Below are 18,820 nucleotides of genomic sequence, written 5' to 3'. Positions count from 1 at the left end.
CAGTTCTTGCACCCATTGAACAAAGACATTACTCCTTGGCGTCAAAAACAAGAGAATTGAGATCATTAATTATACGCACGCACTCACAATACGCCCGACCTATATTAAAATATTTTTGATTTCCGTATCTATTTACCGTTAGCTGCATTCGGGGTGACGCTCCTGCGTGGACTGTCAGTCGTTCTCGTCTCATCTTCCTCAATCTTCTGTTCGATTTTTTTCTGTTCTAATTTCTCTTCTTGTGCATTTTGGACGGCTTGTAAGTGCGGGATGGAGGAGTGCTGTGTACTTGGTACCTCTACGTCTTCTAGAAGATGTACTGGGGACTGCAAATTAGATAAACTTAGAGATTTCCGACGGATGATCCTTTTTTTTATTGCTTAGATGGGTAGACGAGCTCACAGCTCACCTGGTGTTAAGTGGTTATCGAAGCCCATAGACATCTACAACGTAAATGCGTCACCCACCTTGAGATATAAGTTCTAAGGTCTCAGTATAATTACAACGGCTGCCCCACCCTTCAAACCGAAACGCATTACTGCTTCACGACAGAAATAGACGGGGTGGTGGTACCTACCCGCGCGGACTCACGAGAGGTCCTACCACCAGTAAATCCTAACGATACTGTTCTTTTAAATTAATAAGCACAAATAAAATTTTAATAGTCGCAGGGCGTCTGTGAACTCACACGGGTAGCTACCACCACCCTGACTATTTCTGCCATGGAAGAGTAATGCGTTTCGCTTTGAAGGGTGGCATGGCCGTTGTACTGTAAAAACTGTGACTGAAAACTCATGTCTTAAGGTGGGGGGCGGAATTTACGTTGTAGATGTCTATGGGCTCCGGTAACCACTTACCACAAATTAGCATCTAAGTCACAAAAATGCGACTATGATCTGACTGGTATGAACTTCATACAAGTCTGCATTCCAATTTTCCATATGTAACTTCCTAATGTTAAGAAATGGTGGTTGGCCATATTGCAAACCCACACGTAGGGTAGATACCACGTTCCCGCCAATCTGGGCTTTGTAGCAACTATGCATCCCAGTTTTAAAGCAGGCAAACCATACCAATGTCGTTCGAATATCATTTCAATATCGTTGCTCATAGACCTCCGTAACACTGGTTGTTCAATTAGGCTCTTGTCAATCAATGACAGTTCTTTTTAATACGCTTTTATTAGCTTCAGACGAATGTATGTTTGTAACGGAATCTTTGAACATGGTTTTGACCCCCCTTCAAAACGTCGAATTAACTCGTTATTTGGTATACTTATTAAGGACCGATGACAATTCAATATTTAAACAAAAATAGAAATTCAACTAAAAAATGAAAAATAAATAATAGTTTAAAAAAACCAACAAAATACGCTTTTATAGAAAATCCAACTAAAAAATAGAACATAAATTTTAATAAATTTGAAGAATAGTGTAAGAAGCGTGGTGTGCATGGTATCAGTAGTTATAAATATTTTATGAACAGATATGAGTAGAAGGGCTATATTGATAATATCCTGAAAAGCACTCCACGCTTCTTTACAATAAAATCATTTTACCTTACACTATTTTTAAATCAAATTTATTAAAATTTATTTTCAATTTTTTAGTTGGATTTTCTATAAAAGCGTATTTTATTAGTTTTTTTAAACTATTCTTTATTTTTAAAGCTAACTCGGAGAAGACCTTCGTCAGAAATTACCTTTTGAGCTTGTTCTATCTGGTCTTCGTCGTTGCCATTGATAAAATCAATCTCATCGGTTTCTTGATGTATCGGAGGAACCGGAGACGGTATATCCAAGCTTAGAGAGCCTGCAGCCACGGATGGGGAGAGGTGGTGCGAGAAATCGTACTCCTGAGGCATCGACGAGTCATTGCGGGGATCTACCTAAAATAGTGTATCTTAAGATGTTTTAGTGGTCACATACTCTTTGACATTCCACTTGGATGTTTTATTGTTAGTATCAATGAAAAACGAATATCCAATATAATAAAGATACCGTATGATTTTGTTGTTCTAGCTGAGCAAACAAGCTCATAACCAATTTGGTGTGAAGTGCTCAACATATTTTATTGGTATCATAACATGGATGGATAATTAATTATTAAATTATGTTAATTTAGGTACCACCGCTCTGCATATTTCTGCTACTGAAGCAGTAATGCGTTTCGGTTTGAAAGGTGTGGCAGCCGTTGTAACTATACTGAGACCTTAGAACTTATATCTCAAGGTGGGTGGCGCAATTACGTTGTAGATGTCTATGGACTCCAGTAATCACTTAACACCAGGTGGGCTGTAAGCTCGTCCACCCATATAAGCAATAAAAATAAATAAAATAAATTATTAAATAGATTATCAATCAAAAGTCAAATTCAGTGAATTATTACCCCATCCTCTTCAAACAATCTGCAGAGCTGCGGATCTTCTTTCACTCCAGTTAGAGCATCAGCGATCCTGTCCCTCATCCGTCGTGCCAGCTCAAAGTCATCTCTGACGGCTGCGGTCCTCTTGCGCAGTCTCCAGCGACCGATTCGTATGCCGGCGGCTGCTAGGGCTGCCCCGGCGGACTTCAGCCGACGGGCGTATTCAAAACGTTCTTCTAAAATATACGTGTGTCAGATGTTATAAATTAGCCAATAGTTACAATACAATCGGTCGTTAGTATATTATTATAAAATTCTTTATTTCAGATAATAATACATATAAATGTTAGTAACAGTTATTTCTTAAAAATAAGTTAGTAAAGACACAGTAATAAAAGAAAACAACAACATACATACTACATACGATTGCAACAGCGTCATTACGAGAAAATTATGTGGACCTCTCTGCTACAATTCAGAAAAGGTCCATCTAACCTAGAGAATATCATGGCCAGGATGCTGTTGGAGCTAGCCCCTACCTTGCAGAGCAAGGACGCGCATCGCTTTCTTAATATGGCATAGAAATCGTAGGTGCGCGCCTCCGCAAACATGCCCGATGCGCTGCAGAATCGAGGCAGCCCCATCAGCATCCTAAATGCATCGTTATACTGTACAGGCATGGCGTTATACTGCTTTTGCGAATAATTAACCCACAGACTGCACGTGTAAAAAGATGTACAATATGCTCTGAACATAGAACAAGTGCCGAGATATTTGAAAGATTCTTCTTCTTCTTCCTGGTCGTACACTCTTGATAGAGTGGTCGTGGTCATGCATCAGTCGGATCCTGCGATACCGATGCTCTCGCGATGCGACGCCATGTGGCACGATGTTTCGCAGAGTGAGAGCAATCATTTATGTTGGAGCAAGTCATAGATTTTATGAGGTCGTTCCATCGTGTTGGGAGATTGTCTGCGAGATCTTTTTCCCTCGGCTTTTGTTTGCACCACCAACCGCTCAATGGAATCCTCATTATCCTCATATCCTCATGTGGCCGAAGAACTTGAGGATTCGTATTTGGACTGTTGACGATAGTCTCTCCTTGATGTTGACCTCTTTCAGGATCGAAACGTTGGTACGGTGCGTGGTCCACGTAATTCTGAGGAGACGTCTCCAACACCATATTTCAAGTGCGTCAATCTTACGACGGTCTGGCATTCTCAGCGTCCACGTCTCAGCCCTATACAGAAAAATTGGAAAAACCAGGCATCTCATTAACCGAACTTTTGTGTTTTTGGTTATTCTGCGGTCTTCTTTGTTAGCTTCTCAATTGAGGATCTTGTCACGGCGCAAAGTCTTTGGATCTCATCTACGCAGCTTCCAGCGTTGGTGATAGTGGAGCCTATATTTGGAAGATAGGTTATGTCAAATTTTTTTCTGTTTGCTTCGGAATTACACCGAAATTCCTTCCCTACATCGATATTCATTGGTAAAGAAAAATGTACAATGCGTCGTGAACTTTTTACACCATCTAAGACACATAGAAGGAAAGAGACCCTGCGGCCGATTACCTAGCCGTTGGTGTGATCAAGTAACCGCTCTAACTGGGTTGCCAGTCGCAACCGCCATTCGAGCAGCTGAGGACCGGATGAGATGGAAACAGCTCACGAGACAGGCAACGGTCGAGTTTCAGGGACATGACCTTCAGCAATGAAGAAAGCGACGAAGAAGAAGAAGAAGATACATAGCAACTATCGATCACCATATTACATATTTTTATTGCGCCATCTCACTTAATTAGCAGAAAATCTCTGCAATCACTAATTAACGAACTCAGATTTACCGAATCGTTTTTTTAATTCAAGCTTACCTGTAACAGCCGTTTTCTTCTTCTCATCCAAACTCCTGATGAGATCAGCTATTTCATTGTCCACGTACATAACAAAGGCCAGATCGTCGTACGGTGAGTATAGAGTCTCGGTTTTTACTACCGTCTGAGCTTTCTCTGGGCACTCTACGATTTCGCCCAGAACATTCACAGCCATTAGCGCTATCTGCGTGTCAGAAATGTGAAAATATGAGCTCACAATCGTGGAGTGCACGTCAAAAAATTTGACACTTTTATGGATCTTCTATTGCTTATATGGGTGGACAAGCTCACAGCGCACCTGGTTTTAAATGGTTACGGAGCCCATAGACATCTACAACTTGAGATATGAGTTCTAAAGTCTCAGTATAGTTGCAACGGCTGCCCCACCCTTCAAATCGAAGCGCATTGCTGCTTCACGGCAGAAATAGGCAGCGTAGTGGTACCTACCCGCGCGGACTCACAACAGATCCTACCACTAGTAATTACGCAAATTATAATTTTGCGGGTTTGATTTTTATTACACGATATTATTCCTCCACCGTGGAAGTCAATCGTGAACATTTGTTAAGTACGTGTTTCATTAGAAAAATTGGTACCCGCCTGCGGCATTCGAACACCGATGCATCGGTAGATATGAATGCACCGGACGTCTTATCCTTTAGGCCACGATGACTACAAAACAATACAACGGCTTTCCCACTCTTCAACGCTAAGCTCATGAGTGCGCTGTGACATAAATACAATGAAATAGATGCTAAAAATCTCGTGAATATTATTTAAAAGTATATTTCCACCGTTCCTAATTGGTTGTACCATAAAACACAAAGAATAAAACTTTGCTCTACTTTAAAATTGTACTGATTGCATTCTGTACTAGCATGGCGGACTGATGATTAACCTGGAAGATGTCAATCCAGTTCGTTCTCATTACAATTGTCTTAAGAGTACATCATATCATTATCCTGCCCTTCTTCCAGTCACCTGGGGTCGGTGCAACATGTTTTCTCCTTCCATACTCTTCTAACATATACTATTTCTTCGCTCACTCCCCTCTTAAACATATCGTCTTTCACACAATCCATCTATTTCTTCTTATGTCTACCTCTTCCTCTATATCCTTCCACATTCATAGTTAACATTCTGTTACCAACCTCATTTTCATTTCGTCTCATCGCATGTTCATACCATCCCAAGCGCGCACTTCTCAACTTCTCTGTCACAGGTGTCACTTTCAGACTTCCTCTTAACATATTCATTTCGTATTCTATTCAATATCCTTACTTCTACTTCTATCCATAATCGTTCCGTAATTGTCTTAAGAGCTATTTTCATAAAACCGTGTCTCGTTATTTTATCTTTAACTATTGATGCCTATTTCATTATTGTGCTTACGTAAAATAACTAATCCTACGATCCACGACTAAGTCAACAGAGCTGTAATAAATATTATTATTATTTTTAAGGATCTCGATACCTGATCAGTCTCTTTAGCTGGGGGATGAGGTCCAGACAATTTAAGCTTCACGAATCTTGCTATCGTTGACTCTGGAAGGGCCGCTGACCTGAAAACAAGACAAACATTATTGTTTCATCAGATTTTTAAGCTTCTTTTTGTAACATTACGATGCAGTGTGAATGTCACCTCGAGACATAACTAACCAAAATCTCAAATTGATGTGTATTACAGACGTAATATTAACAGACTTCCATGTCATAAATATGAAGATTAATAATTTAACTATTTCGAATAAAATCAGACAGCATTGGTTCCCAAATGTACCTACCACAAAACTATTTAATAGAATAGTCATAGAATTAATTGAATTGATGTTTAATTTGTTCGTATTAAGTTTACGTTAGAATTTTTTATTCCTTTTAATATTGCAAAAAAACATATATTTACACTTATGTAAGTATAGAATATTACATGTATTTCTGTGTATACGTATTAATTTATGCATATATATATATATATGTCGCATCCGGGTCAATAGTTCGGAATATCAACGATACACAAACGTCAAAGTGACAGAATGGCCGTGTCGTGGTTGACGACTTTTAGTAATATTAAGACGGTGGTTTTGATTATTATTTTAAATGATGAAATGTTGTTTTGATAAATATCACAAAATGAAGGGTAGACTACGTAACGCCACAGTATAAAATGGCGGTACGTGGACAGAGTCGTGGCATTCGTGTCAGACAGTGATTCCGTCCGTCTCAGCAGTGAGTCTCTGACGGTCAGTCAGTCAGTCAGTCGGTATGTCGGTATGTGGAACGAAACTGTCGGTTTATCCTGTCATTGTGAAAATTGTGGGTGTTGAGTTTCAATAATTATGATTGAAAAGTTTTATTGACTAAACTGAGTTCAATCGAATACGAGTGATGACGAAACTACCGCTCAGCCATCCCTGGCGCGCTGCCCCCGACATATATATAATTATATGGCCCTTATTAAGAGCTTCACTAGCTTGGAAACCAAGAAAGCTGTGAGCCTTGTGTATTAATAGTTGTGTGGTAGGTAATTGACATGAATGCGTCGCTTTACGAAGACAATTATTTTTTCACAATGGTCAAGTATCGATTAATATTTACCAAAATCTATAGACACCTCTGATGTAACCTCGCGTTTTTTATTGTCATTAAGGACGTGATCTGTCACCTCATAGGCATAGCCCACTGAGTTTCTCACCGAATCTTCTCAGTGGGTCGCGATTTTGATTCAGTTGTAGATTCGTTGAAGCACTGCTTTTGCTAAGACTAGTGTTGGCAAATTGTCTCAGTTTGAACCCGTGAGCTCACCTACCCGTCTGCGCATAGCCTCTTAGGCTGGAATAGCTTCTTAGGCTACCAGCAAGTAGGTAGGGGAAGTTAATGATATTTAATGGAAGATAATGAGTACCTGAGTTCTCTGGTCCTGGCCTGAGGTGCCGGTTTCGCGAGGGTCACCTTCCCGACGCTCGTGTAGGTCGCCCCGCATGGTGTTGCAGCTCCTTCGGACACCAACCCTCCTGATACTAGCACTTCCACGCAAGCCGCTGTGAAGGTAGGGTTTTTAGACTGTGATGTATCTACGCTATAGGCATCTGATCATAATCTTTATAAATCGATAGGTTAAAAATAGTATCTTCTGCAAAATAACCAAATTTTAGCGGTAAATTAGATATACCGTTATTCTCAAATACTTTAAAAGTATCTATAGGAATTCCGCTCCGTTCCGCTGTCGAGACCACACGCTGTCTGTTGCGCTCCGTAGCTGATGCGAATAAAGTGACGAAAATAGTGTTAAAATTGTACAAAAACCCTGTAAAAAACACATCTGAAACAGTGCAAACATTATAATTAGGTGGTGAGTGAGGATCCTAGCGAATTTAGCGAAGGACTTAAGCCGCTAGATAGGCGGTGAGTAAAACAGGCGGCTACCACGAGTGCGAGCGAGCGACACGATTATCTCCCGTCTCAAGAAGTGGCGTGATCTTTGTTTTCGTCGATAAGGCGAAGACGCGACCAGTGCTACGCCAAGCGAGCACAATAACACCGGCGTAGAGCACGTCGTAACCGCGTAGCAGACGACGTAGCACAGCCGCCGGTCGTCACGAGCAGACATTGTGTGGAGGACCGCGTGCCGACAAGTGACCACTTCTTGCTGCCGCTTGTCGACCGCTTGTTGGAAGTTTAATAAACATTAATAATATTTACTTAGTGGAGAAGTGTATTGTGTGTTTAACAAAGCTGCGGTATATGCATATATTTATTGACCAGATCCATTTGTGGTACGTGTCGGGGGCGAGATAGGGAATGGCCGGCTGTAGATAGAACTTAATACTCCTAGTGCGTAAAGAAATTTATCCATTAAAATTGAACAACCTAGCGATCATCAGAATTGCACGACACAGTGGCGTGATCGTTTGTTGACTTAATACAAGCGAGCGACTGAGTCACTCACGCGCCGCACCATCTTGTTCTCTCTTTTGCTTCCTGCACTTTTTATTGCACTTGTATTTGAACTAAATTAACATTGAATATAATATTGCTAGCTTGTGGAATTATTGTGTGTGCGACAAGTGGAAATATAACGAACGTTAATGACACGCGGTTTGGTGACTTGCCGTCATAAATATAGCGGACTTAATTAATATTTAGGATAAATTTAGAATATATTAATATTAGTGTTTATTCAAACTGGGAATACATTATTGTATTCCTTAAAAAGCGTACATCAGAACTGAACTGACGTATATTGTCAATTTAATTTACCTTTAATTTTAATTTGTACAAGGTTTCTGATCATTGCTTACTGTCAAAAATTTACAACAACTTATATAACTTATATAAAACTTTTGAACTATTTACAGTAAGTTAATTATAATCAGAGACTACTTTGACCTCCTTTATTATTTTTTTTGAATTTTAACGATTTATGACAACTTATTGTTTTACTTAAATTACTTTTATTATTATTCAAATTTTATTTTAATTAACTGACGTGTACCTCAGAATGTTCGGCCATAGAACGCCACCAACAAAGCGCAGCAGCGCAGGTGATAGATCAAACAGTGGTACTGACCGGGTAGTCCTGAGGCAGAGTAAGGAGTGGGAGGAGGGGAGACCCAGTCCGGTAACTGGCTCCCCCCCTGAACAATCTGGGGCGCAAACGACCACGATAGCCACTAGGACAGGGACTGTATCGCCAAAAGGCGACACTCAACTGACTCCGGGTACTTCCAGTGCACCCGCGCGAGTGCCGCTCAAACCTAGGACGGCACTGGCGCGTACGCCCCCCGTGTCCAGCCACCCGGTGGCTATAAGTGAGCCGGGACCGCCCTCCCCTTCCACAACGATAAAAGCCTCGCGATTAAAACAAGCGAGAGCCAGCGTTACCAGGGCAAAAACAAAAATCGGTCAATCGCGGAACCTGAGGAATGAAATCAGGGAGGATGTAACGAATGCGATTGATGAGCTATACACAATTATAAAGGCCTTGGACGCAGAGCTAAGAGGACTAGGTGGTCTAAATACACAAACAGCAAGGCTAGAGCTTTCTCCTGCCCCGACCAACGCCGGCTGCGTCGATAGGGACATGAGCGATAAGCTCTTGGGGAAGCTGGAGGAGCACTCCGTCCTCTTAATAGAGAACGCACGCAGTCTGGAGCTGCTGAGGAGCGCGGTGGAAACGCAGACGGAGAGCGTCTCAAAAATGACGTACGCGAGTGTAGCGGCAGGACCCCCAAGTGGGCGCCTCCCAGGGAGGGCAGCACTGCACTCCGTCGTCATTACCTCGAAGGAGGCCTCGGACACCGGGGACGAGGTCATGGACAAGGTGCGCAGGGCAATCGACGCAAAGGGGGGGGGAATAGAAATAGAGAGGGTTAGGAAGGGGAGAGACAGAAAGATAATTATGGGGTGTAGAACGGTGGAGCAACGGGAAAAAATTAAAGAGAAAATAAATAAAGCAGGAAAGCACCTCGTCGTTGAGGAAGTAAAAAACAAGGACCCCATGCTGGTTCTGAGGGGAGTCCTAAGCGTCCACACGGACGAGGACATTTTGGAGGCCCTGAAGAACCAAAATGGGGATGTTTTTCGCGGCCTCAGCGACGGAGAGGCTAGGGTTGGGGTAAAGTTTAGGCGTCGTGCCCGAAACCCGCACACAAATCACATCGTCTTGACAGCGTCTCCGGTAGTTTGGAGGAGAGCGCTGGAGAAGTCTCGCCTCTGGGTCGACATGCAGGCGGTGCCAGTGGAGGACCAGTCGCCGCTAGTGCAATGCACTCGCTGCCTGGGATACGGGCACGGCAGGCGCTTCTGTAAGGAAGCAGTTGATATCTGCTGCCACTGTGGTGGCCCACATCTCAGGGCAGAGTGTCCGCACTGGCTGGCGGCGGAAGAACCGCAGTGTAGGAACTGCGTGTTGGCCAAGATGGCACACTGCGTACACAGCGCCTTCAGCGGTGATTGCCCGATTAGAAAACGCATGGACGAGATAGCGAGAGCCTCGGTAGCGTATTGCTAAGGTCATGCCAACGGAAAGGACTCCCCACAGGATACTCCAGGCAAATCTACAAAGACAGAAATTGGCAACTACCGAGCTGATGTTGGAGGCTACTAAACGGCAAGCAATCGCTGCTCTTCTGCAAGAGCCGTATGTGGGTGGCAATAAAAGTATGAGTGGTGTCCGGGGCGTAAGGGTCTTCCAGAATACCAGGATCGAGGAGGGCACTGTAAAAGCGGCAATAGCCGTCTTTGACGCTAATATTAGCGTTATACAGTACCCAGAACTCACCACCAATAACATCGTGGTGGTGGGGATTCGTACTGGTACCTGGGAAATCACGCTGGCATCGCTCTACTTCGAGCCGGACAAGCCTATAGAACCCTTTCTCGACCACCTAAGGAAGGTAGGAAAAGCCACCAACATCATCATCGGTGGCGATGTCAATGCCAGGAGTGTCTGGTGGGGAGGACCATCGACCAACAGCAGGGGCGAAGCGTTGCTGGGGGCCCTCGACGAGCTCGGTCTCCATGTCCTCAACCAAGGCGAAATTCCCACATTCGACGTAATCCGAGGGGAGCGACACCTGACGAGCTATGTCGATATCACGGCATGCTCACCGGATGTACTCGGCCTGGTGGACGATTGGCGAGTGCTGGAAGACCTGACGAGTTCCGACCATAATGGTATAGAGTTCAAAATTAATTTACACAAGTCCAAAGGACATACAGTACACAGAACCACACGCATATACAACACGAAAAAGGCAAATTGGGCCCAGTTTCGTGTGAAACTGGGCGAATTACTGCTGAGCACTACACTGAACAGGGACGCAATAAATAATATTAACACTATACAGGAAATTGAACAAATCACAGTAACATACACTAACACTATTACAAACGCCTGTACACACACAATACCACAAAAGAAAAATTTGGAGAAATTTTCTGTGCCATGGTGGTCGGAGGAGCTCGCCGGGTTGAAACGGCGTGTTGTCACCAGAAAGAGGAGGATCCGATGTGCCGCACTGGCCCGGAGGCCGAGGGTGGTGCAAGAGTACCTGGAGGAACGGGCAAAATACCGGGCTGCGATAAAAGAGGCCCAGATCGCAAGCTGGAAGGGGTTCTGCGAGAGGCAGGACCGCGAAGGCATGTGGGAGGGGATTTATCGGGTGATAGGCAGGGTTTCGAGACGGGAGGAAGACATACCCATGGAGCGGGAAGGGATAGTGCTGGACGCGGATAGTTCAGCCACGTACTTGGCTGAAACGTTTTATCCGGAGGACCTTACCGATTTGGACGATCCCGGGCATGGCGAGACGAGGAGGCGAGCCGCTGAACTAGATAGCGACAGTGGCGGCGCTCGAGACCCCCCGTTCACCATGCACGAGCTCGACAGATCGGTGAGGTCCTTCAACCCCAAGAAGGCTCCAGGCGCCGATGGATTGACCGCCGACATTTGTAAGGAAGCGGTCAACAGTGATCCCGAGCTGTTCCTGGCGCTCGTAAACAAGTGCCTCGAGCTGCGTTACTTCCCGAAGGTGTGGAAGGCGGCCACGGTCATCATACTCAGAAAACCTGGCAAGAACAACTACGCCACCCCCAAAGCGCACAGACCGATTGGCCTTTTGCCTGTGCTGGGGAAGGTATATGAGAAGATGATAGTGGCACGTCTAAAGTACCATATTTTGCCGAGCATGAGCGCTCACCAATATGGCTTTATGCCACAGAGGAGCACCGAAGACGCCCTATATACCCTGTTGGAACGCATTAGAGAAAAGCTTCTTGACAAGAAACTGATCCTAATGGTCTCGCTGGATATAGAGGGGGCCTTCGACAGCGCCTGGTGGCCGGCCATAAAGGTGAGGCTCGTCGAGGAGTCGTGCCCGGTTGGTATACGGGGAGTAATGAATAGTTATATGAGCGACAGGACGGTTGGAGTCCGCTACATGGGCGCCGAACATCTGAGAGCCACGGGAAAAGGATGCGTCCAGGGCTCCATAGGAGGCCCTATCCTGTGGAACCTCTTGCTCGATCCTCTGCTTAAGGGACTCAGTACCAGAGGGGACTACGTCCAGGCGTTTGCTGACGACGTTGTCCTCCTCTTCGACGGGGATACAGCGATGGACGTTCAGAGACGTGCCAATGCCGCCCTCGAGTATGTTCGGGCGTGGGGTGTCATAAACAAGCTGAAATTCGCTCCGCACAAAACCTGTGCGATGGTAATCACGCGGAAGCTGAAGCATGACACCCCGCGCCTGAGCATGGGCGGGGTAGACATTGGCATGTCTAAGGAGGTACTGTTGTTAGGGCTCACCATCGACCATAAACTTACATTTAACACCCATGTTGCCAATGTTTGCGCTAAAGCCGCAAACCTATACAAAAGGCTAACCAGGGCAGCCAAAGTTGGCTGGGGTCTGCACCCCGAAGTTATCAAGACCATATACATCGCAGTGGTTGAACCCGTGATCCTGTATGCCTCGAGCGCGTGGGCGCCGGCCGCAAACAAACTGGGAGTGCGGAAGCGCCTCAACGCGGTCCAGCGTAGCTTCGCACAGAAGCTCTGTCGAGCCTACCGAACGGTATCCCTGAACTCAGCACTGGTGCTGGCAGGGGTGCTCCCCCTTGACCTACGCGTACGCGAGATGGCCTCGCTATACGTGGCCAAGAGGGGGGCGCATCTGCCGGTGCTGGGAGACAGGGATATCGAGCGGGTGGCATCGGCACTGGAGAGGCCTCATCCAGCGGAACAAGTTGGGATGGAGCTACGAAGCCTGGTAGACGAGGAGCAATACCTCGAACATCGAGGATATGAGGTGCGTATATTTACGGACGGGAGCAAGATTGAGGGCAAGGTCGGGGCCGCGCTATCCATCTGGACTGGCGAGGCCGAAGCCAAAACCCTCAAACTTGCTCTCTCGCCCCACTGTACCGTCTACCAGGCAGAGCTCTTGGCCCTTTGTGAAGCTGCAAATGAGATCAGCCGGCGAAAAGAGAACGTTTTCGCCATCTTCAGCGACTCCATGGCGGCCCTTCAGACAGTGGCTGACCCGGATTCCCTTCACGTCCTTGCGGTCCGGATGAGGGGCGCTCTTAGTCACTGCAAAACGCAGGGCAAGAGCGTCTCCTTGTTTTGGATTAAGGCTCACGCGGGACTTGAGGGGAATGAGAGGGCCGATGCCCTGGCTAAAGCGGCCGCCCTGAGGTTGAAGAAGAAACCCAACTATGACCGGTGTCCGGTCTCATTCGCGAAGCGTGTAATCCGCATGGACACGCTCGCCGAATGGGATCGGAGGTACAGCGCCGAACAAACGGCCTCAGTCACCAAGCTGTACTTCCCAATCGCGTCCGAGGCATACAGGATAATCAGAAAGATCGAAATGACCAAGGAGGTAGCACAGGCCTTCACAGGGCATGGTGGGTTCTCCGAGTACTTGGCCAGGTTCAAGTGCAAGGAGAGCCCAGCATGCATCTGTGACCCTTACGTCGACGAGTCAGTGGCCCACGTGCTTCTGGAGTGTCCAGTCTTTGGCTCAGCACGATTCGACTTGGAGGTCGAACTGGGCCAAAGACTCCATGCGCGAGAACTCCCCAATTTAATGAAAAAAACCTGTGCGAGGAACTTGTTCCTAAAATATGCTATAAAAATTATAAAGGAGGTTAATAAAAGAAATAGAACATAAGAAATTTTTATAACATATAATATTTTAACATATTATTACTGTTGTAAATAACCTAGCTTAAGTAAATAGGATTAAGTGTACATGTACTAGGTTGAAGGTAGAATAAGGAAATGTAAATAATTATAGAAATAAAGAGTCCCAACAGCCCTACTCCCCTCCCCTCCTTTTAGTAACCGCAGCTAGGAATGCAAAGTATGAATGGAATGAATGAAAGTACGAGAGGAATAAATGCGAGAACTGGTATGATAAAGAGGCTCGGAATGAATGCGTGACCTAGTTTTTAAGCCCCTTATGGGCAGGAGTATAAAGTATAATTAAAATTAAAACAAAACAAAAAATGTAAACATGAATCTCTGGCTTTGTTGTTTGCTAGAGGTACGGAAAAAAAAAAAAAAAAAAAAAAAAAAAAAAAAAAAAAAAAAAAAAAAAAAAAAAAAAAAAAAAAAAAGTATCTATAGACTTAATTAAAACTAATTTTATGGTTCAAATCTCACGTCTTCATTAATTTTTGTTCCTGCTAATTATTCGAAATTCTATTAATTATATCTATCTACCTACGATTCTCGAAAACTAAACAAAATATTGAAGTTTATACATTCAAGTAGAAACAAGCAAGACAATATCTGGGTATTCCAAGTGGTCACAATTTGTGACGTTTCCGCATAATTCGAGCTTGAGAGAATGAGAGCACAAAAGAGAATGAACAATCAGTCGAGGTTTTGGTTGACTGCAAGATCTGTCTTTCAGCCTACAGACATCCACTGCTGGTCATAGCTCTCTTTCAGGCCACAAAGACCATTCATACGCTGCTTGCGTCCAAAGTATTTCCGCCACCTTCAACAGTTCATTGGTCTACACGTAGTTTTTTTTTCCTACCTAAGCTGATGATCTAGAGAGACCATGTCAGCGTCACCGGGCCAGTAGGTGAGCTCACAGAGCTCAAACTTGACGATGTTGCTAACACAAACCCTAGCAAGAACCGTGCCTCTCAGAATCTACCACCGGATCAGAAACGCGACCCACTCAGAAGATCCGGCGAGAAACTCAGTGGGTTGTGTCTGTGGGTTAATTTACTTGCCGAGCCCTTCGTCGTAGGCGACGGGTTCGACGAGAACGATGACCGGTGCTTAGAGTACCTAAAAGCACCGTTTGTGGATCGGGAGGATCCGAGATGACGTGTTTTGGACGACGTGGACTGTTTACCATTCGGTCCGTAGGATCGGCTATGTAGTTACCGTCGGCCACGATGAGAGGGTTCTCGTGTGGTGCCTTAACGTAGTACATACGTGGCGCCGCGATAGACAATTAGGTGGTTGAAATATCATAAATACGCGTTTGCGATAATTAATCTATACGAATTACGTATGAGCTGATGGTGTGCCAACAACTGTAGCTTGTGCACGTTTGTGACGCTGGTGAGCCGCAGTAGAAGTTCGTGGGGCGGAGGGCCATCGCTGCGCCAACCCCGAGCCGCAGGACCTTGGGCATTCAGCTCACAAGCCGGGTAACAACTGTCTTCACCTGTTTAATTCCAGTAAATTACTTATAAAATACTGTTACGCGCTGGGGTTCGGGATAAATAAATATTCTATCGAAGTGCAAATTAAAACTATATTTAACACTTAAAACATTTACTTTTAGTAGTCGTCGTGGCCTAAAGTATAAGACGTCCGGTGCATTCGTGTTGAGCGCTGCACCGGTGTTCGAATCTCAGGCGTTGTACCAATTTTTCTAATGAAATACGTACTCAACAAATGTTCACGATTGACTTCCACGGTGAAGGAATAACATCGTGTAATAAAAATCAAACCCGCAAAATTATAATTTGCGTAATTACTGGTGGTAGGGCCTCTTGTGAGTCCGCGCGGATAGGTACCACCGTCCTGCCTATTTCTGCCGTGAAGCAGTAATAACTTTCGGTTTGAAGGGTGGGCCAACCGTTGTAACTATACTAAGACCTTAGTACTTATATCTCAAGGTGGGTGGTGCATTTACGTTGTAGGTGTCTATGGGCTCCAGTAACCACTTCAATAAAAAGAATGAACACTTTAAAATTCTCATTTCACTTCTTGCGTTTCGCTTCAGGTGATTCGTTTACTGACTGACTTCGTGCCATCTCTGCAACGCTTTTATAGTCGATACGACATCCCTACATTTATCGAGAGCATTCTAGGCAAGTCGAGTAGCTTCGACGTGTGTTTCCGCTATCCGACAATAGATTGCGCTGTACTTCTCGAACGTTCTCGATGTTACTAGTTCCTTTGATATTCGTTCCTGCTATTCGGCAATAGATGGCGTTACTCTTACCGGTGTAACAATATTTATTTTTAGTACATTTATATATGTCTCTTGTAAAAACCAGCATAGTCAGAGACCTACAACTATCTTCTATGTGCAGGTATAAATTCACAATTAATTTAAAAATAGTTTTCCCGTATGCTTCAGATTTTTAATATAGCTCAGCATCGAATGGTTAAAAATGGGAGTCTATTCACGTAAAACATTCCGTGAAGTATTGGAAACATTCGTAATTACACCGTAATTGGATTAATATCGGTCTAATACTGTACATGCTAATGATGCCTTAAAGACCACTACATTATATATTATTATAAGCCAAAGCTAGCTAAGACCCTCTTTAGATACAATATAATCAATTGGGAATATTCTTTCTTATCACTACTCGAATTTTGATCCGTTAATTTTGTTTTGTAAGTTTTATGGCATCAATTTAAGGATTCTATGCATTATCATATATTTCATAACCGAACAGAGTGAATTTATTATTCTTTGAAACCGAATTAACTTAATTTTTGGTATAGTGAAAACTTTTTCGGCGGCTTTGTGATTTGAAATTCGATTTTTTTTTCTACCTATGCTGATAGCCTTGAGAGGCTATTTCAGCTCCTTGACGTGTAGGTGAACTAACGGGATTCAAAGCGGGAGTGTTGCTAACACTGTCCCCAGCAAGAACAGTGCTTCGCAGAATCTACCACCGGATCGGAAACACGACCCACTGAGAAGATCCGTCGAGAAACTCAGTGAGCTAGTTCTAATATTTGTTCCTCATATTTGTCATAATGCAGCGAGTCATTGAACTGCTGTCGCATTGGCCATACTGCGAGATGAATGTTGGAAATAGTTGGAAACGATTAAGTCAAGCCCGTCTGGCATTCGGCCAATCTACGTATTTGGGAGTTACGGAATTTTCGTGACACAACAGGGAAACGGAGAGCTTTTAATTCTCAGAATTACAATTCCTACATTACAAAGCTTAGCTGAATGTAACTTAACAGTCTAGTATGTAGTAACATTTGAAAAAAGCGCCTTTTTGTTTAAATAAGAAAAAAATACTGGAATACAGAACAGTGATGTTCCCGCGCTAGAAAATATGATTTCAATAGCAACTTAATCGGATTATTGATAAAATTTCTATCATTTGAGACTAAAATATTTATTTTTATTTTTATTTAATAATTAAAACTTTCTTAAAACCAAGCTTTGTTTGATCGTTCGGCGGTTGCCCTGCGTTAAACTATAAACAGTTATTGTGACTTTTATCTTTTTTTTTCTTTTTTCTTTCATTCTTTATTAGAGCCATACACCTATTAAGTTAAGTCGGCTATAAACTACAATAGGTTGTATGTTTCTTGAACAATTTTTAGAACGAAACAAATTTAATTATTTAATTGACACCACGCCAGACCCGTAGTGATTACTTGCTCAGTGGCCAGACCTTTCCAGGGAAATGCACATATACTACCTATATATATCATAGACTGAAAAATACATTACTCAAAAATAGAAGTTACAACAATATACCTATTTATTAATTAAACAAAAAACTAGGAAATGTATTTTGCACAGTGCAGTATGTATTTGCCCGGCATTTTTTATTATTGTTGTGATTTATACATGCATTACATTACATAGATAATATAAATGAAATACTCACTTGTAGCATAGACAACGTGAAACGGAATGCGTTTAGGCATTTTATTTTATTTTAAACGTAACCTCTAGTGCTATACATTTCCGGTGCAATTTAAAAAAACAAACACACACACACATCAATTTTAAAATTAAGTTCTAAGTTGTAAGCATTTGAGATTGTTTTTTTTTATTAATATCACAATATTATTGCATCACAAGAACCCTGTATTTATAATTTTTAATTGATTACGATTAGATTGTTTGAGCACACACTGTACGACTGAAGATTCTCCTGAACATCGCGCGAGTGGTAAAAGCGGGAAAAATCGATACTCGCACTTGAAGCTACGATCAGGTTGTTGGGGTCAGAGCCATCTATTATATTTCGCTTTAATGAAAAGGTCTGCTTTTCGTAACGTCATACATACATATTAATAAAATTGGAGTGTCTGTTTGTAATATTGAAATAAGCGTTTTTAACTACGGTATATATATACGGTGGTGGTACTGATGGTAGGACCTCTTGTGAGTCCGCACGGGTGGCGCCGCGTGTCTGGTTGTAGTGTTGACCGCGGGAACCCCCCTACTCTGAACGGGTTCTGACCCCGGACGGAGATCGGACGTCGGGTGTAAGAGTGCAGGGGAGTCGTTTAGTAAGTGGGCCCTAAAATCCTTGGGCCCGCGATCTGCTCTCAACACCTGCAGATCGTTGAGTCTCACATACCCCGCGCGCCCCCTAGGCGCGGGGACCTCGTAGGAGGTTCGGCCCCCGGCCCGAGAAAAAAAAAAAAAAAAGAAAAAAAAAAGCCGTTGTAACTTGTACTGGAGACCTTAGAACTTTATCTCAAGGTGGGTGGCGCATTTACGTTAATAGGTGTCTATGGGTTCTAGTAAACACTTAGCACCAGGTGGGCTGTGAGCTCGTCCACCTATAGAAGCTATAAAAAAAATATTTTTTACAATTTTTGTCTGTCTAT

General features: G+C 43.6%; 1 protein-coding gene across 2 annotated transcripts in view; it reads right to left on the bottom strand.

Annotated features, from left to right (window-relative positions):
• LOC101744969 (centrosomal protein of 104 kDa) overlaps positions 1-18,216 on the bottom strand; it is a 40,573-nt gene extending 22,357 nt beyond the window's left edge. The window contains exons 1-8 of one of the 2 annotated variants that reach the window (XM_012695313.4): positions 17,866-18,216; positions 15,273-15,431; positions 7,136-7,271; positions 5,708-5,795; positions 4,234-4,417; positions 2,388-2,599; positions 1,702-1,887; positions 137-326 (exon numbers count right to left, since the gene is read on the bottom strand). In XM_012695313.4, coding sequence (XP_012550767.2) covers positions 137-326; positions 1,702-1,887; positions 2,388-2,599; positions 4,234-4,417; positions 5,708-5,795; positions 7,136-7,271; positions 15,273-15,431; positions 17,866-17,905 — 1,195 coding nt within the window. In that variant the 5' untranslated portion in view covers positions 17,906-18,216. Of the gene's footprint in view, positions 1-136; positions 327-1,701; positions 1,888-2,387; positions 2,600-4,233; positions 4,418-5,707; positions 5,796-7,135; positions 7,272-7,402; positions 8,096-15,272; positions 15,432-17,865 lie in introns of those variants that run through there. The other variant, XM_038018071.2, reaches the window with a different exon arrangement.
• Between the last annotated feature and the right edge of the window lie 604 nt (positions 18,217-18,820).

The sequence above is a fragment of the Bombyx mori genome, chromosome 20, assembly GCF_030269925.1.
Source record: "Bombyx mori chromosome 20, ASM3026992v2".
NCBI lineage: Eukaryota > Metazoa > Arthropoda > Insecta > Lepidoptera > Bombycidae > Bombyx > Bombyx mori.
Note: the sequence above shows the minus strand (reverse complement) of the source record. Positions and strands in the feature narration are given on the sequence as shown.